Here is a 9,873-nt window from a genome sequence, read left to right as displayed (position 1 = left end):
TTACACTATCATTTATTTTAATATGTTATAATAGGTAACTGTCTTTTTTTTTTCTTTTCATATTACTAATTTTATTTATAGATGACTATGCATAGGAAGATAATTTGTATATGCTCACTTACAATTTAAATAAAAGAAAATACTGATCTTCTGCGTTATTAAAACAAAAAATTCAGCAATTATTTTTTCCTTGAATATCCCCAATTATATTAACTTATCTTTTAAATGAGCTAATAGGGTTTAATTACTAGTTCCGGTTTAATTAATTCTCTTTACCTTTCACCGGTTTCTCTCTACTTTCAGCTCTGCAAGTAGCGGCTCGTCAACCAAATAATAAAAAGGAAAAGATTTAATTAAAAATAGGAAGAGAAGAAAGCGGTTGTTTAACAGGAAAGATTGGAGAAGTGAGAAGACAAGTGGAATGAAGGATGGAATTGAAATGGCGTTTCTCGTTGATGCTGCTGCTCGCAACCTCCGTTTACCTTCAACTACCGTACGTCTCAGGTACCATTCCTCTGCTCTTTCTAATTCTAGCTCGTGCACAACCATTAAGTCTAGCCCTAGGTGCAAATTGTAAACAAGCCCCTTATTGATGATTTTCTGTAAAATCCTAATTTCACCTTTTATTTAATCTTGTTCAGATTATTTTGTTAAATTAATGTTCTCTACTCTCTAAGAAAACCTGAGATAAATGAATGATTGTGATAAGCGAATCCTACTCTTTTAACAATTAGCCAGCTAATTTGCCGATTGAGCTATATTGGGTTGTGATTCATTTGATAATCTAATAAAATTTTGGATATATTTACTTCCGGTTTACAGCGGTGGATCAGTCAGTAAAAGTGTATTAACTGAGTAGAGAGTAGAGTGCGAATGTAACTCGAAAAGAAGATCTTGACGAGTAGCAAAGTCAGGATTTTTACAAAGAGAATTCAAAATATAAAGAAGTATACACACAAAGAAGCCAAGGGGATTCAATATATAATAAATACACAAACAAAATTTGACCTATCTACGTAGTTTATTTTTTCAGCTAAGGCGTGTCAGTTGACTCCCCTGGGACAAGGGTAGCTCCGTCCTTGATCTTGACGCTCTTACCACTGATTCTCCCTTTCCGCCCTTGAATCACTGATTTACTCTTAACGAATATTTCGTACTAGGATAAATGTGTCTCTTTTCTTTTCGATAAAGTAAAATATTAATTGCTTCTCTTTTACTTTCCAAAAGAAACTCCTTTTTCCTTTTCCGTTGTTCATCTTTCTAGTATATTTGTGTTTACTAGGGATGCATATGTTTAGCTGTTCATATTACACCTCTAATAAGTGCCAGGGCGCAAGAACTGAACTTTGGAATATGGGGCTCAAGCTTGGATGAGCCTCCCATAGTGTATCTTGCTCAAATTCAATATATAGTTTAACTGTGTGAGCTTGATTTGGTTTAGCATGTGAGTATGATATTCAAGTAAAAAGTACATGTCTAAACATTAATTTTCACCTTTGCAAACAAAATCAGAATGTTAACATAGTAAATTCTTTTCTCATGTGACATACCATTATAGTGATCTTCAAAACCACCAAACTCACAAGATTCAAGCTTTAGATGCCATTCATATTATTATTAGTGAATTAGAAAGAAGTGCCTAGTGTTTGGAAGTGTTTTGTGGTTGTTATCGTGGTCCTAGATCATGTAATATTCATTAGTGGCGTTAAAAAAGTCTTGTAGAAACCTGATCAAGGCATCACATAAAGGGGGAATTTCCCATCATGCTGGGGTCAGATGGGTAACGGTAGTTGTGACAATGTCCAGAAATGTTGGGTAGAGGAGAGGGGTTGCGAATGCATTCTACGAGTTAGAATTTATATCTTCAGCTAACTGGATTGCTTTTAAGTGAGAATTTACGTGAAACATGAATCACATGTCCTCTTTTTAGGTAAGACGCTTGTTATAAGCATCAATAAAGATAGTGCTTAGCTTTGCAAAGGAAATATTCAAGACCTTTTGTTGGAACAGATGCCAAAAGTATATGTGCATTTTAAGAGATGCCCGCACATCTTGTATTATGGATAATAAGGAGGTTTTTTGGGCAGGAATTTGGGGCTAAACATATCAGCTTCACCTAACTTATCTAATACAAGTGCTGCAATTCAGCTGTCCTCAGAAAGAAAGAAGCACTAGTGGGTTATGTAAGTTGCCAGAACCACATTTGGTTTGGGAAAAGGGTGTGGGTGAGCGTGGGCATAAATATGCTCGTTCCTCAAAAGATTGCTATTATCATCTGTAGATCTAGGTATTGTTTTGTACTGAGCTATCAAAACATCAAAAACTGATTTTTAGCCTCCAAAGTTGTTCTTTATTTTTACTGGGATAATGCTTATAACACTACTTGCTCAATTCCTTTTCTTAACCTTCTAATATCCAGTTTATCAAGAGATTTCAACGAAAACTTTTACTACCGGACTAGCCTGAAGAGCAAAATATCACAACATATATTTTGTATTTTGTAACTTAGTTATAAGAAATTATTATACGTTTGGAAAAGAAAACCACACTATTATGATTCAATTACTACTCTGAGAGAGTATTATTGAATTTAACAATGGTCAGGCCCTAGGAATACAAATCATCCACAGAATTTTAGACCATAGATTAGAGGAAAAAGTTTAGACTTCTAAACTTAATCTAACACTGGGTTAGCCACAGATTTTAAGAAATATTAACATAAAGTATGCGCAACACAATTATTCAATGTATAGTGTACTTTCTTTTACTTTAAAAAATCTTATAAAGTAAGAAGTCACGTGAGAAACTTCACAGTTAAAGAAGCAGAGTATTGTCCTTTTCTAATACAAAACGTTAAAATGATCATATAAAAAAAAAAAATGTCTAGAGCAAAGCCAGAAAGCCAGCTAGCCAGCCTTGAAGAGTATTCAACTACTATTTTTTGTTCTTTTGTGGGTATGTAAATAAGAGGAATCTTCCATAAAACAAACAAAGAAAAAAAAAGTGTTTTTGGACATTAAAAAAGTTACTAAAACAAAGGTTTTTGCCTTAACAACAACCTGCCCAGTGTAATCACATAAATGGGATCTGAGGAGATGAGGAGATTAGTATATACGCAGACTTTATTCCTACTTTGTAAAGATAGAAAGACCGGTAGACTCTCAGCTCAAGAAAAGCAAAGTTAAAATAATTTTTGCCTTGGGGGATGTAAAGCTTATGCAAGTTTTCTGTTTGGTATCAATTAGGTTTGTGGTGGACTAATAATACTTCTTTATTCTAAAATTAGTGATTTCGAGTTTGAATTCGAAATAATTGTTTTGTTTTTTTGATAAGGTAAATTGTATTAATCAAAAGGGAGAAAAAACTCTCGTATACAAGAAGTATACCAAAAAGTAGATAATTTACATCAAAACATGATTCTCTATAAAAGACGCCCAATCTTATATACAAGTAGGGGCTATATGAGTGCACCAAAAAGCGATCAAAGATAAAAGACTATTCTTAAGATGTGAAAAAGGAGACTCAATCCCCTCAAAAGCTCTCCTATTTCTCTCCCCCCAAACTATCCACATGAGAGCTAACGGGGCGAACTTCCACGCCTTTTGCTTTCTTCTTCTACGGAAACCGGCCCAGCTTTATAACATTTCCTTTACAGTGCTTGGCATCACCCATTGAACACCAAAAAGATTCAGGATTGCCCTCCACAAACCCCGAGGACACAGGGCAATGCAACAAAAGATGATCAACTTCTTCCCCTAAGCTTTTACACATGTAGCACCAACTAACAAGTGTAATTCCTCTCTTTCGCAGATTTTCAGCAGTCAAGATCACTCCCCTCGCTGCTAGCCATGCAAAAACGCACACCTTTGTGGGCGCCTTAGGAATCCAGATCGAGGAGTATGGAAAAGTGGCGTCCTCTCTCACCAACATACTTTGGTAAAAGGACTTTACGGTGAACAAACCATCGCCACGCAACCCCCATCTCCAAGAATCACAAGATGGCTGGGGCCTGTCTTGCCCATATAGCAGTGCCAACAAATCTTGGAGCTCTGCAATCTCCTAATCTTGCATGTTCCTTCTAAATGAGAGGTCCCATACTAACCCCCCCCCCCCCCTTCATGCTCCTTGCGAATCTGTTGGACTATCAATTCCTTCTAATTTGAAACTCTAAAGACGTGGGGGAAGAGACCCTCAGAGTATCCTCTCTACACCATATGTGATTTCAAAAGCTGATTCTCCTTCCATCTCCCGCCCTATAAGTGATGTTGCCATTGAAGGCTTCCCAATTCTTCATGATGCTTCTCCACATGCCACACCCGAAAGGTGCTGTGATTGCCTTGGTCCTCCAACCCCCTCCCGTGGAATCGTACTTTTTCTACTATGACCTCCCTCCAGAGAGCATGCTCCTCTACCCCGAATCTCCACAGCCACTTCCCCAACAAAGCTCTGTTGAATACCCTAAGATCTTTTCCTCCAAGTCCACCCCACTTCTTTGAGGAAGTGACTGTCTGCCAATTCACTAGATGAAACTTTCTAGTTCCATCCGCCGCATCCCAAAGAAAATTCCTTTGAAGCCACTCCAGTTTTTCAGTGATGCTGACAGGAGTTTGCAACAGGGACAAGTAATAGGTGGGCATACTCGATAAATTGCTTTTAATAAGTACTTCCTTACCGCCTTTTGACAAGTAACGTTTCTGCTAGCCTGCTAATCTCGAAATAATTTATTTGGACCTCAATAGAAATATAAAAAATATATAGGAAAAACTGTTTATTAAGGACTCTAAGACTCTCAATGAGGACACAAAAGAAAGGACTCGAAGACTCTTGAAGTTACTCCTTTCCTCACCTAGATATGAAGTTACTCATTTCCTCACCCAGATATGAGAACATTCTTTGACGATAAAAGTCAATTGTCTTAGCAACTTCTTATGAGACTATTAGCTATAACATAGGAGAAAAGCATGCATAATTTGTTAATTCATCTCTGAACTCTTTTATACATCTATGAATTAATGATATAGTTTGTCTAGGCAGCATTTTGTGGCTATGGGCCAGAAGAATAATTGGATTTTGTTGAAAATTTGCTCTGTTAAGTTTCATAGGAGTCTCATAGGTGACTCCCGTGTAACTCATGCAGGCTTTGCTAGAAATATGCACAATCGAAGAAAAGATCCATATAGCAATGCCAATTAATCTGAATTAAGTTAAAAAAGAAGAATACTTACTTTAAAGCAGTAAAGCGGGAGCTTAGTGCACCGGGTTGTCTTTTTTTTTTTTTTAGTTTAAAGCAGATGCTCGCTAGGAGTCTTTTTTTCTTCTTAGAGTATTTATGTGTCAATAGCAAATTTGGAAAGTCTAAATTAATTGAGACATGTCTAAATGGAGCGAGGATTTGCACAGTGACCCCGGGATAGGGTAAGACTGCGTACATCCTACCCTCCCTAGATCCCACTTGTGGGAATTAACTGGGTGATTGTTGTTGTTTTTGTATAGCCGACCCCAACTAGCTTGAGATTGAAGCATAGTTATGTAGGGAATAGGGATATTATCAAAATTCTGATTGATTGTAGATTCGTGAAAAGATAATAATTTCTTTGATAATGGGGTGCTCAAGGCATGCTCAAGGCATTGTGCTCTAACATCTACTTTTCTACTAATGAGTCACCAAATCATTTAAATACAGGTAAAGATAATGGAGTTTGCATTTCACCTGGTGGTCGCTTTCCTCGATTTTCAAATGAAGGAAAACCTCCAAGAAAAGTAAAAAAGGGCCCAAGAGATTTGAACCTCTGCAGGATATTTCGTGGAAAAACTTGCTGCGATGTGACGCAGACGCATCCTGCTTTGCTATCCATTAGGAGGCTTGCTTCAACTGGAGAGGCAAGCCAAGAGTGCTTGCACTTATGGGAAATGTTAGAATGTTCAATCTGCGATCCACGTGTTGGTGTGCAGGCGGGACCCCCTGTTTTATGCACCTCTTTCTGTAACAAAGTATACCAAGCTTGCTCCAATGCGTACTTCTCCATGGATGCTAAGACACAGGTTTGTTTACAGATTTTTCAGATGAGTTATTCAGCAATGGGGTATCAAAATTCACCAAACAATAAGCCTGCATTGGATGTTATGATTTGTATTTTGGATCGTATAGACTGTGTCTCAATGTAGATGCTTTTGGCCCCTTTGGTTCAGCTCAATGCCAACACCCTCAATTATTTTATCATCATGTTTGTACTGAATCAGTTATTGACATATCTCACATCTGATTAGAAATTACATGTCAGGTTCTAGCACCCTGTGGTGTAAACGACTTTGTTTGTGGTAGAGCATCCCAATGGATCTCTAATGGGACAGAGCTCTGCCGCGTTGCAGGTTTTTCCGTGAAGTCTTTGTCTGATGATCCAGAAGAAGTTTCTTGCTATGGTGGAAAATCTAGTGTGGATTTTATTGCTGATTCATGGAGGGCTTCACAATCCAAGGTGCAAGAAAAAACGGACAGTTCTGGATTCGTTGAAGATTTCAAACAATGGGTGGAGGACATGACATTTAAAGAGAGAATATCTTGGGCAGTAGGAGGCATGGTTCTTACAGCAGGACTTCTATTTACCAGGTGAGGCCACTCTTTTTTAGTAATTATAAAATAAAGAGAATCTTATTTGAAGCTTCATGAACTCTCTCTGGTGTGGCATGTAGTCTTAGAATGTTAGTTGTTACTTTCCAAGTTCCAGCTGTACAATCATGTGGAATGATTCTTAGTCCATTAGAGTGATCAATGTATTTAGAAGTTTGATAATGTCTGCATGCTTAATGATATCATACTTTATCACTGTAAATTTACTTTTACTATGCAGTCAAAGGAAAAGCCATAGGCAACGCCAGAAACTAGCAGCCCTCCAACGCACGGCCAGGAGATTGGGAGGAAATGTGAATCCGAGATCTCCTACAAGTCAAGGGAGCGAAAAGGGTAGTTAAAGATGAATATCTTTCATCTTGCTACAGTGTTCCCAGACAAAGTTAGCGATGGCCAATGAGTACAGGTTTACTTGTTATTGCACTTCAAGTGTAAACCAGCGAAGAAAGTTTTTGTGCAACTCTCTTTTTCAGTTTATACAACATATTTTACTTTTAAATTCGTTTTAAATAGAATGACAACAACAACAAGCCCAGTATATTCCCACAAGTGGGGTCTGGAGAGGGTAGTGTGTGCGCAGACCTTACCCCTACCTAGTGAAATTTAAATAGAATGGCACACTTTTAAATTAGAAACAATAAACTTTACACTTTTATTTTATCACATAAATATTATCTCATGTATAATACCATGAACTTTACAAAATTTATAGCTACACAAATGTTATAACATGTTTAAGATTACAAATTTTAATTTTTTCTTAAAGTCCTTCAAAATAAAATATCATCGCAATCATTGGAGTTTGGAAAATATCTTTCTACGCCTAAGAGACCAGGAAACAAAACAAAGAAAATGACAGCAATAATGTAACTTTTGGTGCCTGAATTTTTATCAATTCAGGGGCTCATGAAATAAAAATAATAATTTAGATCCAAAAAGGGATTCTTTCCTTCTCTTACTGATTAGGTTTTTCTTTCCTCGTCTCCTTGTGGAGCTGAACTTGTAACTATTTAACATGCAACTTCAGTCTCTTGACATTTGCTAGGCTTGTACTACACCTAATTTGCAAGCACTGATCGACCAAACTCAAATTTAAATGACTGGAAAGAGGAGACGTCTTGTCTATGATGCTCCATTGGGTCATGAACTGCATATTAAGTGTTCCTTTCACTTAACCCATCAACATAATTGGGTGAGCTAAAGTTTGCTGATGGCTCTACTACTACCATTGTTGAGAGTACTATGAAAAAGTAGTTTAAATCAAAATTTCACTGATTGTAGCTAGTGACTGCCCGGATTGGTAGTTGTTCCAGACGCAACTACCATGGTTTAACTGGAAAGCTAGGACTGGCGAACAAGTTAACAGTGAATAATTCTTTAGTAGATATGTATTGCAAAGTTGGGTACTTTGCTGATGTCCCAATTCTGTTTGAAAAAAATGAGAGCAAAAATGTGGTCTCTTGGAATTCCATTTTCGGGGGTTATTCAGGAGAAGGAGATGTTAGAGGAACATTTCATCTTATGAGAAGGATGCAAAGTGCCAGTGAATATGTGAAGGCAAATGAGGTCACTCTGTTGAATGTTTTGCCTGTGTGCTTAACAGAATCAAAGCAGTAGATAGTGAAAGAAATGCATGGCCACTCGCTTAGAAATGGTATTGAATACCATGAGTCGTTAACAAATGCTTTTATAGCAGCCTATGCAAAGTGTGGATTGCTCAGATATGCTGAGCTTGTATTCTGTGGAGTGGCGAATAAGACAATAAGCTCTTGGAATGCACTGATAAGTGGCTATGCTCAGAGCGAGGATCCATCCAAGGCTTTGACTCTGTCCTCTGAAATGATGGGTTCTGGTTTGCTTCCTGACTGGTTCACTGTTGGTAGCCTTCTTTTTGCTTGTTCACACTGTGTGGTACACAAATTCATGGTTTTGTGCTTAGAAATGGTCTAGAAACAGATATGTCTACAGGGGTTTCCCTAGTTTCATTTTACATGAATTGTGGAAAACCTGAACTGGCACAACATCTATTTGACGGGATAGAAGATAAAAATGTCGTATCCTGGAACGTGATGATAGCTGGCTATTTCAGAATGTTTTACCAGATAAAGACTTATGTCTGTTTCGTGATATGGTATCTCGTAGATTCCAACCTGAAGAAATTTCTGTTATAAGTGTATTGGGAGCTTGTTCAGCATTGTCTGCTGTCAGGCTGGGGAAAGAAGTTGATAGCTTTGCACTGAAAACTCACCTTATGGAGGATACTTTTGTCCATTGCTCAATCATAAACATGTATGCAAAATCTGGATTTATGGAATGTCCAGGTATGTTTTTGACCATATTCCGCTCAAAGATATAGCATCATGGACAGCTATGATTACAGGATATGCAGTTCATAGACTTGGAATGGAGGCCATCAAGCTATTTCAGGAAATGCAAAAATCGGGCTTCGCACTACATATGTCTCTATTTTAATGGCATGTAACCATGCCGGGCTCATTGAAGGTCGACAATATGTTAGGGAGATGCAGGTCCATGGTCTAAAACCTGAATTGGAACATTATTCATGTGTAATTGACATGCTGAATCGTGCTGGACAGTTTGATGATGCCTTAAATCTTATGGCTGAGATGCCTATGCAGCCAGACACTCAAATTTGGAGCTCGTTGCTCAGTTCATGTATGGTTCATGTCCAATTAAATCTTGGGAAGAAATGTGCTGAGAAGTTGCTGGAATTAGAGCCAAAAAGAGCAGAAATATATGTTTTGGTGTCCAACTTTTTTGCTAGATATGGGGACTGGGATTCTGTTAGACAATTGAGGCAAAGATGAAGGAGTTAGGCTTGCAAAAAAAGAAATTGGTTGCAGTCCGATTGAAATAGGAGGAAAAAGCTATAACTTCGCTGTTGCCGATATGCTTTCCAAGCCGTAAGAGCTATTGTGAGGATAGATGTAACTAAAGGGAACAAGTTGAGTTGGTTAGTACCTGAGAAGATTTGGTGCTTCAGCAATTGAAGAGAGAGGGTTAAGAGTAAATTGAGGTAGCTCAGCAAGAAACTCATTAGGGTTCTATTTCCTAGTACCATGACCAAAAGGAACTCTTGCCTCCATCATCTAGCACACGACAAGGAAGGACAAGTTAGATGAATACTATTGCATGACGTAATGGCCTCTCCCTCTTATGAAAGCTATTATCTCGCATATTTCCCTAGAGGAATATGCCTCATTCTACCCTCCCCAGACCCCACT

General features: G+C 37.8%; 2 protein-coding genes across 2 annotated transcripts; both read left to right on the top strand.

The window, feature by feature from the left end:
* Positions 1–275: 275 nt before the first annotated feature.
* On the top strand, positions 276–7,288 carry LOC109206615. The gene is made up of 4 exons (XM_019369453.1): positions 276–504; positions 5,684–6,042; positions 6,282–6,607; positions 6,849–7,288. Exons 1-4 carry the CDS (start codon positions 429–431, stop codon positions 6,967–6,969), a joined length of 882 nt encoding a protein of 293 aa, XP_019224998.1. The 5' UTR covers positions 276–428; the 3' UTR covers positions 6,970–7,288.
* Positions 7,289–8,257: 969 nt separating this feature from the next.
* On the top strand, positions 8,258–9,456 carry LOC109206607 (pentatricopeptide repeat-containing protein At1g18485-like). Its single transcript, XM_019369445.1, has 3 exons — positions 8,258–8,539; positions 8,718–8,949; positions 9,056–9,456. Exons 1-3 carry the CDS (start codon positions 8,258–8,260, stop codon positions 9,454–9,456), a joined length of 915 nt encoding a protein of 304 aa, XP_019224990.1.
* Positions 9,457–9,873: the final 417 nt, after the last annotated feature.

The sequence above is a fragment of the Nicotiana attenuata genome, unplaced genomic scaffold, assembly GCF_001879085.1.
Source record: "Nicotiana attenuata strain UT unplaced genomic scaffold, NIATTr2, whole genome shotgun sequence".
In the NCBI taxonomy this organism is placed as follows: domain Eukaryota; kingdom Viridiplantae; phylum Streptophyta; class Magnoliopsida; order Solanales; family Solanaceae; genus Nicotiana; species Nicotiana attenuata.
This window is presented reverse-complemented; position numbering and strand designations above follow the sequence as displayed.

Coding starts and splice junctions, on each gene's coding strand:
- LOC109206615 (XM_019369453.1), top strand. CDS start 429: ATGGAATTGAAATGGCGTTTCTCGTTGATGCTGCTGCTCGCAACCTCC. Junction 6,043..6,281: donor CCATGGATGCTAAGACACAG/GTTTGTTTACAG, acceptor ATTACATGTCAG/GTTCTAGCACCCTGTGGTGT. Junction 6,608..6,848: donor GCAGGACTTCTATTTACCAG/GTGAGGCCACTC, acceptor TTTACTATGCAG/TCAAAGGAAAAGCCATAGGC.
- LOC109206607 (XM_019369445.1), top strand. CDS start 8,258: ATGCATGGCCACTCGCTTAGAAATGGTATTGAATACCATGAGTCGTTA. Junction 8,540..8,717: donor TTGCTTGTTCACACTGTGTG/GTACACAAATTC, acceptor TGGCTATTTCAG/AATGTTTTACCAGATAAAGA. Junction 8,950..9,055: donor TGGATTTATGGAATGTCCAG/GTATGTTTTTGA, acceptor AAGCTATTTCAG/GAAATGCAAAAATCGGGCTT.